Raw genomic sequence first — 16,576 nt, 5'->3', positions numbered from 1 at the left:
AGTTCCATAGCTCAGCTTCCCTTATGCTATTTGCTTTGGGGGGTATTGTGTCTTAACAGCATCATTCATGTAGAATTTGATGGTCTAAAAGATCCAAGTAGAAAATGATTTTCATTTCACACTTTCCCCTTTCCAATCCCGCATGCCTCTTAAAGTACCTTGATCCATCTCCTGTTGTTTCTTATCCCATTCTTTCAAACTTAACTCTACACACACCCCGCGCCCCCTCAACACCCTGTCAGTTTTTCATGCTATTTCCTTGGCTTTTCTATATTCACTTCGTTCCCCTTAAACAGCTTTTCTCCCTTTTTCCTTTCTATTTCCAGTGCATCATTATTATATATTTGAAATACAGTGGTACCTCAGTTTAAGAACAGCCTTGTTTACAAACTATTCAGTAAATGAACTTTGCAATACCAGAAGCAGTGTTCCGGATAGCGAACTTTACCTCGATCTACAAACGGAAGCCAAAAGGTGGAAGGGCACCAGCAGTGGGAGGCCTCATTAGGGAAAGCGGGCCTCGGTTTAAGAACAGCTTTGGTTTAAGAACAGACATCCAGAATAGATTAAGTTCGTAAACCAAGGTACCACTGTATCAGCCTTTAATCTCTTTTTAAAATATCCTTCAACACCTCTTCTGGCCCTTTTCCTTGGGGGGGGGGGTGTTGTTTGCAGCATTCCTGGACTTTTCTGTCTCCTGGCATCAAGGAGATGCTGGTGTTGGCATCAGTGCAACCCAAAGGTCATGGCATGGCTAGGGGGGCACAACTGGCAAGTCATGAGGCAATGGGCAGGCTCTGGCACTGAGGTTCTTAAAAACGATTAGACAAACTCCTGGAGCAGAAAGCTATCAATGGCTACTAGCCGTGAGAGCTAGGCTCTGCCTCCCTCCATGGTCAGAGGAAGGATGCTTCTGAATGAGAGTTGCTAGAAACACAGGAGGGGAGAGTGCTGTTCTGCTCAGGTGGGCATCTGGGCATCACAGCGAGAGAAGGATGCTGATTAGATGGGCCACTGGCATGATCCAGCAAGCTCTTATGCTCTTATGAGGTCAGGATCTGACTCTGGTCAGTGGATATTCATCATGCAGTAAGTTGGTAAAAAATAGTAACCTCAAATATTTAAATGGAAGGGCAAAGTTGAATTTTAACCGTCAGCCTCTAAATATGGGCAGTTCCAAACACTCAACAGCCAGAGAGCTCTTTGAAGAGTTCCTTCCAAAAAGAACAAGGAAAGAAACATTTCACTTGCAGTACATTATGTAACTGTAAATCAAAATTCCAAGCGCTGGACAAAGGCCTATTAACAGTCGTACAGTTGAGTTGCCTTCTCTGTATGGATGCCACTGTTTGGCTCCTACACGGACAACTGCGGAAAATGTACTGGATGTGAATGTTCTATTCAGAAGTGAATTTTTAAAATAGCCTGGTTGCATTTTTAAAAGACACACACACAGGCGCACCCTGAACGCAACATATCTCTAACGCCTTTATTTTGAAACTGCCAATCTGTTTCTGAGCATTATGTCATGCTTTACCCAGGAAGTGAGGGCAAGAAGAGGTTGAAGTTCAGCTTGTTACATTTTTATCCCATCCCACCCAGGGGCAAATTTCTGCAGGTTAATTTCATTTTATCCTCACAACAGCTCTCTAAAAAAACTTTGGCAGGGACGCAGAAACTCACCAAAGACTCCTCTATAAACCTCAGACCTGAGCTACAACGTGAACCCAGATCTTGCTAGCTCACAAGCCACACCAAGCCTGGAAAATCCAGTGTTCTCCACATTTTGAAATGACAGAATGTAAATGAATCTGAAAGTCTGAATACGCTTTGCATGCAAGCCCTCCTCCTCCTTGAGGATAACTTTACTGTAACAGGGCTCTACTCCATGGAGCCAATAGTTTAAAAGTTGAGCCAATCCTATACCAAATACTTGAGTAAAGAGTTAAAAATCATTTGCCTGTCGCCATGTCTCTGTTGCCTAGCAGTGCAAACTTGACAAAATATGAAACCCAATTGCAACAACAACTGAAACACCTATGAAAGCTACTTTTTTAATTTTTTTTTGCAGTCTTCTTCTGCTATAAGTCCTATAAGACTGGCACTGGACTCCCTTACAATGTGAATGTCAGAAATCCCCCCCCCCTTTTTTTTACCTCAAAGCTCTTCAAACCATAGGAAAATATGTTTTCCTTTTGTCACAAACTGAATTTGTAGAGTAGCATGGTAGTTGTGGGTGACCCTGCTTGACAAATAGAAATGTTACCATAGAAAACACACAAGAGCACATGCGCCTATCTTTCATACAATGCTTAATTTTACAGATAATCATTGGAATAGCAGCAAGCAAACCATTCCATCGAACCAGAAGGGCCAAGTTCTTGCAGGCAACTCTCTGTGAATGGAAATCAAGTCATTTGAACGGGCCCTCAAGTGTCAAACATTGTTTGTATTTGGAAATACATGCTAAAACAAATTTCCCTGGGTGAAGAGATTAGGAAATGCAGAGCTGATTCCATGCCTCGATAAATTATTGTTGTGTTAACTGTACAATATTGATCCCAGAATATACAAATGATTACGGCAGGGTTGCTCAAAGATTAAATAGTAGGAAGAGTAGGACCCATTACTGCAGTGTGAACTCTCTCTCTCGCTTCACTCTGACAATGCATATAACATGGATCACCTAAATGCTGACATAGCAGTGTTTAATCTGTTTGGGATAGATCTGTCATTCATTTAATACTTAAAAAAAAGGAAAAGGGAAATGTTCAAACATACAGTTTATGCCAGGTTTGGAATGATTATTGTCAGGGAACTGCCATCGGAAGGACAGGAGGTGCAAAGGCTCACTGAGGTTAAGAGAGACGTAGCAGCTGAAGAGGGAACCAGTAGGGGGAGAGGAGGAACTCCAAGGGAAAGTGAGTCGGAGGGATGGCTCAGAGACGCTTCCAGCGAAAACAGTGGGGAGGTCTCAGGACCTCCTATAGGGACACCCACTCCTCGCCGGAAACTGTCACGCCGAGAGTCCAGAAGACGTGTTTCCGTTAAGGAGCTTTTATGTTGGAAACGATTCCGAAAGCAACCACTTTCGGATTCTGCTAGCGACTGACGGAGCCATGCCGGAGGGGCTCCGTCACAGGCAGAGGTTTGAAAACCTGATCAAACTCTGAGGGACTTGCATTTTACGCACAAGCAGCTCATCATCCCATCACAATTATATAACTAAAGCTCATTAAACGCTGATCCACTTCAATGAAAGCAAAACTCAAAATAGTCTCCTCCTAAAAACAATCCACGATGGCTTTGTATAATAGTTTAAAATTGCCTAATGTTAAGAACATAAATAGAACTGAAACCATTGTCAGCTGAAAATTTCTATTCTCAATAATTGGAATGGAGATAGGAGGGAGAGGAAAAAGAGGTTGGGAAAGTAAGACAGGCTGGGGGATTAAGTGAACAAAAGGACCCTTCGCCTATTTCTTGCAGACCAGTAAGTGGATCATAAAACTACTGCCCAGAATATTGTGGCTGACTACATTTTTCTTTTTTTTAAAGGTATACTTTTTAAAAAGCATGTCAGCTTTAACTTGATTTGTGCAGTAACTGAGTCACCTTTTCTAGTAGTAGTAGTAGTAGTAATAATAATAATAATCATCATCATTATTATTAAAAGCTACATAAATTTTATAGCAGTTGTGCTGCAATTTTGATTCATCAGTTATTGTTAACAAATTATGGGAAGAAATTCCCACCTTTTGGGATTAATTATTACATAACCCAAGTAATTTATAACCAAATATCAGGGCTCATTGTGCAAACTGAAGGCCAATACGCAAGCCGGAAATGGTAAGTTCCTCTGCCTTTGAAATCCACATTGCTTTTTTGCTCACTTTGAATAGATTTCCCCCCTTATTGCTGTTGTGAAAGTAAGGCCCTTTTGCCCAGTTGGGCAAATGAAGGGTCTCATTTCTCATTGAGTCTGAGTTTTCACACAGATACTAGCCATGAGATGCACCCAAAATGCAAATATATTTTGCAATTGAAGGGTTACATTTTGCAAACCTGATTTTTAAAGTTTATAGCATCTATGAGAGTGGCCAGCACAAATCAGGATATCCTCATTTATTGATTTGATTTGATTTGCGTACTACTCATCCAACCAACCTCTTCAGGCAGTTTACACAGAATAAAATACAAAATACAATTCATAATAAAACCACTAAAGCCAAAATAAAATAAATCACATCAGAAACTCCAGCTAAAAGCAGTGTAACACACAGCAGCTAAAACAAATAAAATAATTAAAACCAGCATAAAACTCAGTAAGGGAGGGAATAGGAGCAAAGAACTGAAGAACCCAACGAATTGTAATAGAAAGGCCTGAGGGAACAGATGGGTCTAAAATACCATAGTGCAGGTACCAGGCAACCCTGTCTGAGAAGAGCATTTCATAAGCAGAAAGCAACCCCCCAAAATGTCCTCTCCATAGATGTCACCCACATCACTTCATTAGGTGGGGTGACCTGGAGAAGACCCACTGATGAAATATGGAAAGGTGTGTATGTCCTTTTCGCATCACCTTATGGTGAAAAACAGACATCTTCCTAAAGTGTGTAACCTGGGCCAATTAAACGGTTTTTATTTGGAAAAGAGCTTCACTATCTACTATACAGTCAACACAGGGGTATCAGAAGTATTTCAATATAACAGAGATCCATCCACATGCAGCCTTATCATATAGTTTAAGGCATTTATGACTTTGGGTCAAGGATAAAAAAAAAAGGCAGGGATAAGTTTTGGGTCTATCAGGAGATAAATATTAATCAGACAACTTGTGACAATACGTCTGCCTTTTGGCTGCCTACTGAATTCTTAACCCCAAATTGATAAGGAATGCTGTTTGTTCATAGGCCATTTTAGTCACCCTGACCTTCAGCTGGGACCCCTCCCCTTCCAAGGAAAGGATACTTACCGGCACTTTGAATGGAGATGTATTTGATGGGTCCATGGGGTTGGTTTTGTCTGATGTGCTTGTCCCTGAGATACTCCGTCTGCGAGGAGACCTCTCTGCTGGGACCTCTGGAGAGGGGAAGGGGAAAAGGTGAGAAAAATGAAAGACCATTTCCCGCAGGCAGACACATTTCTCCCTATTTACAGGTTATGGAAACTTGACTCTCGTTTGCAAAGCGAACATCGCAAGCAATTCAAAAGACTCTGCTCTGTTCAGTACTTCCTTGGCAAAGTTACAGCACACATATTATCTGCAACTGAAAAGTACTCAGGCATGAAGGGAGTTAATTCTGCCAAGCACAATAAGGAGGTGCTCCTGATATAAACTGCACTGAACATAATTTGTTAAAGGTTGAGGTTCGATATCATAGGGATGGTCATAATTCATAGTTCAGACAGTAACAGTCCTAACCTATGCATGTTTACCCATAAGTAAGTCTTGAGTTAAATAGTACTTACTCTAAAGCATGCATGAACAAGACTGTAACCTAAGGCCACCAAAAGATTCACACACTTGATGGTGCATACTATGAAAACCACTGCAGATAAGAAAAAATAGGTCACTTTCTCCTTGTTCTGACAGCATGACCTAAGCTATGACTTTGTGATCACAACATCTGCCTAAACAAAGACGACAGGATCAATAGGTACATTTTTTTCACAGAGAAAACTATAGATAAGATACCTTTATCACAACTGCTGCCCATTTCCAGTTCACAAACCTAAGCTTAAAGGAATGCAGCTTAACTGACAGACACTCAGCACAGAACAGAGAAAACCACATCCTAAGAAAAAGTCCATTGTTATCTTCGGGATTGAAAAGGAAGGGAGTAAACTATGACGCCGACGGCTGGCATTTTTTATTCCCGCTGTTCTCCTTTCGGGAGACTGATGCAGCTTAAAGTTCCATTTCTGGCCTCCTGGCCCTTGGGATCCGTGCTACTTCCACTTAAGAGAAAGCCGGTTTTTCCCCACTCTTCCCCCTCCCCTCGCTACAGCTTGCAGAGAGCAAGGAGGAAATGCACGAGAAGACTGCAGCTATTCAATCAATCGGTCTGAAGGCACATCCTCCTCATCAGTTACTTTCAAGCTATTAACAGACACTCAGCAGCCAGCTCTCCTCAGTTTCAGAATATTTCCCTATCCGTCCTGATCCTCCGAGTCAAAGGAGAGGCGCAACCAGCCGAGTTCCAGAAAAGGAGGTTTTCTTCACCAAAAAACAACCACAACAAGATTCCCACCAACAAATCCTTCTGTGATGCTTTTGCATAACAGAGTCTGATTTTACCAGTTCTACGGCACGGTGTATCCATGAAGACTTAAAGGGGGGGAAATTTGGCATGATGAGAGATGGCAGAATAAAACTGGATCCTGACAAACTGTGAAGAGCTTCACACCAGAGGATACGTCTCTTCTTGTTTAAATGTGAATTACAATGTTAACTCTGTATCCAGAAACTTGCCAAAAATGGGTAAAAGGCAGCATTTGGGAGATATTCCAAAGTCAACCACGCCATAGGTTTAAAACTGAAGAGGTAGATTTCTCCATGCAGGATGAAAATTGTAGTCTACAACAGAGATCCTTCACTTGTAACTATCCTTCAGCACAAACTGGTGATAAAAACAGGGTAGTATCTCTCTCCACAACTCATGGACTGTCTGCTCCTTCTTTCAGGATTACTATGTTTTTAAGTCTCTCAAAATCCTTTGCAGAGATTGCTGGTTTTATTCCAAAATGATGCCTTCTTTTCCACAATAGGTAAAAAAAGAAGCCAATATCTTTGCAGGCAGTACGCTGGATAAGATCACAAATGGCATTTTTTCTTCAGAAAAACAAATACAAAAAAGGCAAAAAAATAAAGAAAGATAGAGCATATTTGGAAAAGAAGGAACTAAAAGATGTGCTTTTACTCCAGTTCCGGCGCAGTCAAGCATTGCAGTGAGGCTTGGCTAGTCCTGTTATATGCTCACTCAGGAAAATTGCTCCTCCTTATCAATGCATCTGTAGTAATTTAACACAGTCTGTTGGATTTTGCAGAGTCATACATGAAGAAGCATAAGTCTGGATCCGCCTGTCAAAAACAGACTGCTGTATTTTTTTTTTGGGGGGGGGGGGAGGAGGTCTTGTTTTAAAGGAGGGAAGAGGAAAATCCACACTTGTCCACGCAACTTCCACCTACCAGAAATAAGTGACCTAGAGATCAGCCAGTTTGCAAGCTTCTGATTTCAGAAAAGCCAGAAACTTTATTAAAGAGAGTAAGAAGATAAATCCAGATAAACTTCAACTTTGCAATTGATGGACCAGGCATAGCAAAATAAGAAGGCTGCTGTTAGCCATCACAGGTGCTTCTAGCTGCGCATCAACTAGCTGAAAATACTGCAGCTGCTGTTTCTGTGCCCTTAAAATGGCTTTTCTGCTGAGTTGGCTGGAAAATCTATACTACTGCCACCAGGCCAAAATTAGATTGTTGCCCTCCTCTCCCAATGCATGTAACATAGTTCTTCTGCACTATTTTCACCTGCTGCAAAAATCAATGCACCTCTTCATCTTAAAATATTAAATTACCACAATTCACTGCATGACTCATTCACTAGGGCACAGATCATACTGTCTCTGAGAATCAACAGGAGCCTAAAACCTTTAGTCCATTCTCTCTATACAGCTGAAATGTGAATGGGATCCTTCTTCACCAGTACACAAAGATGTGTGTGCAAATGCATGCACACAAACACACACTCATATTGTGGAAATCTATTACGTGGCAAATATTAGTATTTGCAAATGTTTTGATTAGCTGTTAAATAACATTTGTATATTGAAACAAGCTCAAGAAATTATTCGTGAAATGGCAAAGGCCTTCAGAGACAAATTACAGAGCAGCCCTTTCTTTTTAGCATATATATTAGGGCAAAAAACCCACAGAATTTATACAGAACTTTTTGAATATTCATGGCCCTTCATATGTCTTCTCAGAAATTCTTACAATATCCCTGCAAGGTAGGTCAGTTTTACTATCCCCATGTTGCAGATGGGGATGAAGTAAAGGCTCAGAGCTTGCCTAAAGTACCTGGGGAGTTCGTGGCTGTGATTAGACTTGAACCAGTGGCACACTCATTCAATAATTCTTCAAGAACAAGTCAGGAGGAAAGAGGCTTCCTTCAAATCAAAGTGTTACAACCTTACAGTTAATGAGTTTCCGGAAAGGCAGTGATAAAACATGAAAATCACATTTAGCCGTTAGAGTATAGCCCTTAGAGCATAAAGTGATACACTACAAGTCTTCATCAATCAAACATCCAGCTAATAGGCCTGTGGATTTCCTGTAAACTGGTGGTCTGGTTTAGGAACCTTTAGTCCTTTTGCTTGACTTTAATGGCATCGCAGGACAGAGCTGCCCTGACAGCGTAACTACCTTGCCCTGATATAACACCCACCCACACCCATTATTCTGGCCCATTCTTTGGTTTCCAACCTTGATTCAGGAGCTCCCTTATCAGCTAAAATGCTAAATCACAATTAAAGGAGACAGGAGATATTAGAGAGAGGGAGGGAGCACACAATCACTCCCAAATATAGTTACTTTTGGGGCAGTTTTACATCTGTACTGGGCATAACACAGTACTTTTTATTGAAACAGGAGAGGAAAGGGGCTTTCACTTCCCAGAGTCATTTTGAATCATAAGATTGTAGAGTTGTTGATGATCCCCAAGGATCATCTAGTCCACTTCCCTGCAATGCAGGGATATGCAGCTGTCCCATAGGGGATCAAATCTGCAACCTTAATGTTATCAGCACCACACTCTAACCAACTGACATGCTTTCTTTTACTTGGGAATACAGGCTGGTAGGAGGAAGAGGAAAGGTCCCAGGTAGGTATGAGAAACCTGTGGCCCTTCATAATAATAATAATAATAATAATAATAATTTATTATTTATACCCCGCCCATCTGGCTGAGTTTCCCCAGCCACTCTGGGCGGCTCCCAATCAGTGTTAACAACAGTACAGCGTTACATATTAAAAACTTCCCTGAACAGGGCTGCCTTAAGATGTCTTCTGAATATCAGGTAATTATTTATCCTTTGACATCTGATGGGAGGGCGTTCCACAGGGCGGGCGCCACTACCGAGAAGGCCCTCTGTCTGGTTCCCTGTAGCCTCACTTCTCACAATGAGGGAACCGCCAGAAGGCCCTCGGCGCTGGATCTCAGTGTCCGGGCTGAACGATGGGGGTGGAGACGCTCCAGGTATACAGGACCGAGGCCGTTTAGGGCTTTAAAGGTCAGCACCAACACTTTGAATCGTGCTCGGAAACGTACTGGGAGCCAATGCAGGTCTCTCAGAACCGGTGTTATATGGTCCCGGCGGCCACTCCCAGTCACCAGTCTAGCTGCCGCATTCTGGATTAATTGCAGTTTCCGGGTCACCTTCAAAGGTAGCCCCACGTAGAGCGCGTTGCAGTAGTCCAAGCGTGAGATAACTAGAGCATGCACCACTCTGGCGAGACAGTTCGCGGGCAGGTAGGGTTTAGCCTGCGTACCAGGTGGAGCTGGTAGACAGCTGCCCTGGACACAGAGTTAACCTGCGCCTCCATGGACAGCTGTGAGTCCAAAATGACTCAGTTGTGGCTTGACTACAGCTCCATCATCCCTGACCATTGGCCATGGTGGCCACGGCTAATGGGAGTCGGAGTCCAACAACGTCTGGAGGGCCAAATGTTCTCTATCCCTGGTCTAAGGCCTACAGAGAGGAGGTCGGGAAATACCAAACAGTGTTCAAAGGATTGCCACAGCAGGAGGAAGAAATGGGTTGGGAAATCTGATACAGAAGCAGCTGAAGTAAAACATGAGGTGGGTGAACAGGAACTGCCCTGTTGTAATCCAGTCCAAAACCAAGGATCTTCATAGCTTTAGACTAGAGGAAGCGACCTAGAGACACCAGCCGTGGATGGCTTGTTGGTATGGTGTTGGAATGGGCAAATGCCTTTGTCAGGGCCCTGCAAACTGGAGGAGCAAGCAGGATGGCTCAGAAGTTCTAACATTTGGCACAGAGGCAAGCGAGAAGGAACCTTTCAATCTTCCCTTGAGTATACAAATACTTAAGGCTGGATCTAGAGACATCAAAAAAGCGTTTGGCTTGCAGGGCCAAAACCACTCAAGTCAGGTCAGCCTAATCTAATTTTAGGACTGCTGAAGAAGATTTAAAAAATGTGGAAACATCCACGTATGCTATCATGAGCTCCTTGGAAAAAACACTTGATAGGATAAACAAGTAAAAAATGACTAAAAGGTTAACTTCTATAGAAATATGACACGTAAACAACTGCCAAATACAATTTTTCAAGAGACCAAAATTTTGGAAGTTCAACCAACAATTGTGGCACATCAAACGTGCTGACCTACAGAAATGTTTCATTTAACTACCCATCATGTTTGTGCTTCAAACCAATATCATGCAATTGTAATATGGCCTAGAACTGGGTAAACAATTGGGGATGCTGAGACTTCTGCATGGCCCATGGGTATTTGCTCCTGTTTATCTCTTTTAAACAAATTTCAACATTTTGGTAAAAAAACATGAGAAAGATAGCAAACTACCTGAGAGTTCAGGATTTAGCATATAAACAAAACAATCCCAGCATTTATTGTATTGTCACAGCTCTTATTTTTTATAGGGTGATGGGACTGCTCCTGGTAACACTCTGGAACCATATGGATATACTCCAAATGGCTTTATAGGTGCATTTAACATGAACAAGCGGTATGTATTTCTGCAAGCAAGTAATATGGGTGACAACCCCACTGTCACTGCAAGCAACACTATGAACAACTTCTATTAAACATTGTCACATGCATAATTTGCAAGGTTTCTTGAAAGCTCAACTCAAAACTGTAATAAAACTCAAAAGCCATGTTCTACATACACCAAGGAGCCAAAATGTAAAATAACAGAAGGAAGTTTTGATGGCTTTGGGTTAGACAAAGGAATAGAGAATAGACTCTCCCATAGCTTATTAGCCATTACAGTTCAATGGAAGGTAGCAGCCAGCATCCCTCTGCGTCCTGAGGAGAAAAATAGCAGGAAAAGGCCATCCCTATGTCCTCCTGGTGAGGACCCAGAAACATCTGGCTGGACATTGTGAGAAAGAGCTACATAGTTGGACAACACTTCCTAAGCTCTACAGCACAAAATGTAAAGTGAACAACTTTCTGCTTTATATTAACTTCTCGCTAACTAGCTTAAACAGTTTTTTATGTTGCTTCAATGCTTAGTGAAGGGCAAGAAACAAACAAGCAAAACTTCAAAGGTCACAAACCATTTTATCTGCTACTTTACTGGTTTATTTTGCATCTGAGTTGAATTTCAGAATTAAGTCATACTGGAGAAGTCGAATGGCTGGCATTCTAATGGGATCTCCAGGGTTTTCACAATATACTATAGAAACCATCCAATGTACATGGTGCTTTGCAAAGAAAAGTTTAGACAGAAACCTGTGATAGGTACCTTGCTAAAAATAGTTCCTCTTAGGTTAGTGAGTTCTAGTTAGTCAGATTCCAGTAGGCCAAGTGATCTATAAACTTGCAGACTAAACAGAACAATCAAATATTTTTAGAAAGTGTATTTGTATAAGCAATTACTGTGATACACACAAATTACTCCAGCTTTTATCTGTTTAACAGAGATCTTTTAACTTGCGGCAAACTTTAGAACTCATGCCTCATCACAGAGTGCAACTAAATGCATTCCTCTGACAATTCCAGGATGGAAAACCAAACCCATCTAAGAAGTCTATGCCAATTAAATGTTTGAAAAAAGTAGCATTCCAAGCCTACCGTACCAAGAAATGACAGGAGGCTTCGCTCATCTTCTGTGCTGCTATCCAGCCACTCGGCCGCATCTCCAGGAGAAAGGAAACTCATTCTCCAGCCAGAAAACTTCTCCATACAGAAGACAATGGCCAAACGAATCAAGGGAGGGAGGGTGGGAAAATGCAGATGATCCGGGGAGTCCAGTACTTAAGTTATTGACTGGACTGAAGAAAATGAAATGGAAAAAAGGATGGCGGGCTTGGCCCTGCTCCCAACTCCCTAGCTGACAGACCTTTCTGATGAAGGAGACATGAGGAGGAGCAGGAAAGAAAACTGGGTGCCAGTTTCTCACCTCAAGCAGGAAGAACAAAAACAATGTGATGGGGAAGTGGCCTATAGCTTGAGATGAGAAAATAGCATTTGAGAAGATAAAGGGGGAAAACAAAAGAAACTGGTCCCAATGCAGGAAAGATCAACAAGCCACCCAGCATAATAAAGTCTATGACTGTCTTCCTTTGGGGTAAGGGTGAGTAAGATAAAAAATTCAGTATCTTTGTTTTTCCAAAAAAAGCTTAAAGATCATTAAAAACCCTGTTAACAACCAGAGAGAGCTGCATCGCCACCAGTCCCCTTTCCTGCCCCAGCTATTATTACAATAGCATCCAAGCCCCTCTTGCACAACGCATTTGCTCATGCAATGGCAGGTTGATCAATCTGTGAATAGGAAGAGCCCCTCCCCTCCTCCCTCACCCCCCTCCACCCCTCCCTCCCTCCCGCATGGCGGCTGCATTGATTAACAATAATGGAATCTGTTTCCAACTGCCAACAGCAGCATTAAGGATATTAGAACAGCTCCTCTTCATCCGAATGAGAAGCAGCCAACGCGAGCCCAGCTCAACTTCGCCCTCCTCAGTTAATGGGGCTCCCCCCACCCTTTCGGGAGAACAAAGACGAGGGGTCAGGAGAAAGGAGTCCTGTTAGGAGGAATCAAAAGAGCCCTAGCTACGGAAAGAGAGTCCGTTTAATTGACAAAAGAAGAGAGCATCACAAGACTGCCCTATCTAGGGAGCGTGTGCTGGTCTTGCAGCTGTGCAACGGGTGCTTGCTAGGTCCCCTTGCGACACGGAATCGGGGGGAGGGGCGGATTTAGAAGATATTTTTTATCTGACCTAAAGGGTCACTTCACAGGTTTGTACAAATGCAAGCAAGGACGAGCCCTGACAAATGAGGGGCCTCACAAATCAAAAACGCCTTTGTCCTCAGGGACCAGGCTGACGCTCCGAGAAAAAAAACGGCTTTCTTTAAAGGAGCAGGATCCCCTTTTACTCCTTTTTAAGCAAACCAACATCAAATGCAAAATAAACCTATTTTGCTAAGTGATACGCCCAATTACAGATTGCCTCTCGTCCTTATTTTGCTGCCGAATGTTTAGTGGCAAGGAATTAAGAAAACAACAAGCGAGGAACGGCGAAGCAAAGAAATTACATCCAAGCTAGCCAAACTCCAGTGGTGGTGGCATCCAGCAGATAACATGCAAAGTTCATGGTTAATGAGGGGATGAGAGAAAGCACAGTGTTGAATTAAGAGGAAATGCCAATGCAGAACTGAAGCTCAGATAGTGTCCCTCTTCTGACAGTGGATGATATTATTATTATTATTATTATTATTATTATTATTATTATTATTATTATTTGACTTTATATACCACCCTATACCCACAGGTATATAAGTAATCAGTAATATTTTCCTACCGTAAGTTCCCCAAGAACCCAGGGCTATCCTAATATGCTTCTCCCTCTGCAGCAGAGACAGGCTTTCTTCAAACTTGTCTCAGTTTCAGTCAGGAAGCAATTTTAAAAGCTTGGTTTAATTGGACAATATGGTAACTTAAAAACTCTAAGGATCAAGTTAAAAAGCTAATGGGCCAGCAGAGGCACCAAGTTGGGGGGGGCAGCCTTGCGTTGCATGTGCATGACATCACACACGTGACACAACCTCCCCCCCGCCAACCAGGCCAGGCTGACTTGGCCCACCATCCCTCACCCACCCACCCCCTGCTGCCTTGTTGTGTTGTTTAGTCGTTTAGTCGTGTCCGACTCTTCGTGACCCCCTGGACCAGAGCACGCCAGGCACTCCTGTCTTCCACTGCCTCCCACAGTTTGGTCAAACTCATGCTGGTAGCTTCGCAAACACCATCCAACCATCTCGTCCTCTGTTGTCCCCTTCTCCTTGTGCCCTCAATCTTTCCCAACATCAGGGTCTTCTCCAGGGAGTCTTCTCTTCTCATGAGGTGGCCAAAGTACTGGAGCCTCAGCTTCACGATCTGTCCTTCCAATGAGCACTCAGGGCTGATTTCCTTCAGAATGGAGAGGTTTGATCTTCTTGCAGTCCATGGGACTCTCAAGAGTCTCCTCCAGCACCATAATTCAAAAGCATCAATTCTTCAGCGATCAGCCTTCTTTATGGTCCAGCTTTCACTTCCATACATCACTACTGGGAAAACCATGGCTTTTACTATACGGACCCTGCTGCCTTGCCTTGGGTAAATGGAAATGGCTGGGTAGAGGTCCTGTGGAACTGAGGGGAGTTGCAGGGCAGGTTCTGAGTGTTCGTATCAGACCTGAACAATATAGAGACCTCTTATTTGCCTGCCAGCCACAGTAGTCAGTTCTTTCTCTGCCCAAGAAGAGCTACTTGCCAGTTCATATATAGTTCTAAGTCAGTGTTTCCCAACCTTTTTTGGGCAAAGGCACACTTGTGTCATGAAAAAAATCTCGAGGCACACCACCATGCCAGATGGGGAAAGGTCACTTTTTACTTATGTAAAAAAAAAAAAAAAATAGTAACAGCATAGAAGGTAATGGTAGATGACTGTTAGGGTCTCCCCCCAAATGCAGAATTCTATTAATATCTTCCTTAGCGAGCCGCGTTAACCCCTGTAATGCTTTCTATAGAGTAAGCATAGGGGACACTGGGGGATGTGGAACCAAGGGGGCAGTGGGCCAAAAGAGTTCGGGATCTACTGCTTTAAATAGAAATAAGAGCCAGTGGGTTCTTCCTTTTTTAAAGTATCGTTTCAGCGGGGACAGCAGTCCGGATTTCCAAAAAGCGGCGCTTTTTTGCGTCTGAGCAAAGAAGAGAGAGAGGGGAAAAAAGAGAGAGAGATTGATTTGTGGCTGCGCAAAGGGGGGAGGAGCCCAGGAGTAAAAGTAGGAAGGACGAAGGGAGGGGAAAAGAAAGTTAATAGAAGGAAAGGCGGGTGGGAGAGAAAGAGAAAGAAAGAGGGAAGGAAGGGGGGAAGAGAAGTGGAAAGGAGGGAGACCGAGGCGGGGGAGAAGCGTCTGGAGAGTTGCTCCGAAGTTTGGGGGGCCGCGGGGGTGGGTGCGCGTCCCAGGAGGCGGAGGCCAGCCCGGGCTGGGAGCCGCGCCGCGGCCCGGGGGCGGTAGGCGGACCGCGGCTCCTAGGATGTGGAAAGGGGACGGCGGCGCAGGGGGAGGAGACCCGCACGGCTAGGGCAGCGCGCAGGGGGAGGGGAGCGGGCCGGAGGCGGGCGAGGGGGGCCGCGATCCCGCGCGCCGCGAACATGGCCTCCTTTCCCGCGGGCCCTGCCGAGCCCCCCGGCCGGGGAGGGCGGCGCGCCCCCGCCGCCGGAGGAGAGCAGAGGCAGGAGGAGGAGGACGAAGGCGCTGCCGAGGAGGCGCGCCAACTTCTGCCAACTTCGGTGCCCGCCCCGTCGCCGCAGGCTCCTCCCGGCCGAGAGCCAGAGGACGGCGGCGGAGCAGGAGGAGGAGGATCGGGTTTGGCGACGGCTGCTGCGTCCTCTCCAAGCGCGGGGCTGGCCTCCGCCGTGCCCGATCCTCCGCGCTCGCCCGCTTCTCGGCGGAGCAGGTCTCGTGCGGGTGCGAGGCGCTGCTGCAGGCGGGCGACCCCAGCCGGCTGGGCCGCTTCCTGGGCTCGCTGCCGCCCGACGCCGAGACGCCGTGCGACTCGCCCGCCTCCCTCCCACGGCACACCAGGCAACGTCTCGCGGCACAGTAGTGTGCCGCGGAACACCGGTTGGGAAACACTGTTCTAAGTATCTCAATAGACTAGATCCCAACTGAGTGTTGGGAGAAACAGATGCAATGCAGGAGCAAAGGCACCTGTTAGGTCCTTAACAGAACCAGAGAATAGGCCCACAGGGCAAATTAGCACATGCAAATCACAATTTTCATATATGCAACTTTCAGAAAGTTAAAAACAAACTTCAGCTCTTGCTGCCAGGGCTTCCGAAATAAAAGATTTCTGTCTCTATCCCCAAACCACTCAAAGATAGGCTCAAAGTAGAATCTTATTGCCCAATCTCACTGATAAATCAAGGCCACAAGATATTCACAGCAATCCTGGCTAACTGCTTCAAAAAAAACTCCTACACAAACTAATACTCCAGACCAGGCTGGCTTTGCCGGTGGTTGCAACATAACAGACCCCATTAGGAAACTACTGAATCTGATAATCATAGCAAAATAGCCAAAAAACCACTGATGATCATGTCCATAAGATATCCTTAAAGTCTTCAATTGCTTAGAATGGAAATTCCTACTATCAGTATTACCCAGCATGACCTTTGGTCCCAACTTCCTACAAACCCTCAAACAAATCTAATGCTAAGCCTCAACTAAATGCAAAATTAACAATATGGACACCAGCGCTATAGCAATCCAAAGAGGCACAAACAGGGAAGGGGAGGAGGGAAAAAGTGAGTCTTATAGAGCAAA

The 16,576-nt window shown here is 44.3% G+C and overlaps 1 protein-coding gene across 9 annotated transcripts in view; it reads right to left on the bottom strand.

The window, feature by feature from the left end:
* RASAL2 (RAS protein activator like 2) overlaps window positions 1-16,576 on the bottom strand; it is a 233,948-nt gene that overhangs the window by 73,684 nt on the left and 143,688 nt on the right. For 7 of the 9 annotated variants that reach the window (XM_077928234.1, XM_077928231.1, XM_077928232.1 and 4 more), the window contains one exon: window positions 4,976-5,082. In XM_077928234.1, the coding sequence (XP_077784360.1) occupies window positions 4,976-5,082 (107 nt within the window). Of the gene's footprint in view, window positions 1-4,975; window positions 5,083-5,698; window positions 5,736-11,848; window positions 12,472-16,576 lie in introns of those variants that run through there. The other 2 variants (XM_077928235.1, XM_077928236.1) reach the window with 2 other exon arrangements.

This window comes from Podarcis muralis, chromosome 5 (assembly GCF_964188315.1).
Source record: "Podarcis muralis chromosome 5, rPodMur119.hap1.1, whole genome shotgun sequence".
Classification (NCBI taxonomy): domain Eukaryota; kingdom Metazoa; phylum Chordata; class Lepidosauria; order Squamata; family Lacertidae; genus Podarcis; species Podarcis muralis.
The sequence above is the reverse complement of the archived record's forward strand: the minus strand, read 5'-3'. Positions and strand labels throughout refer to the sequence as shown.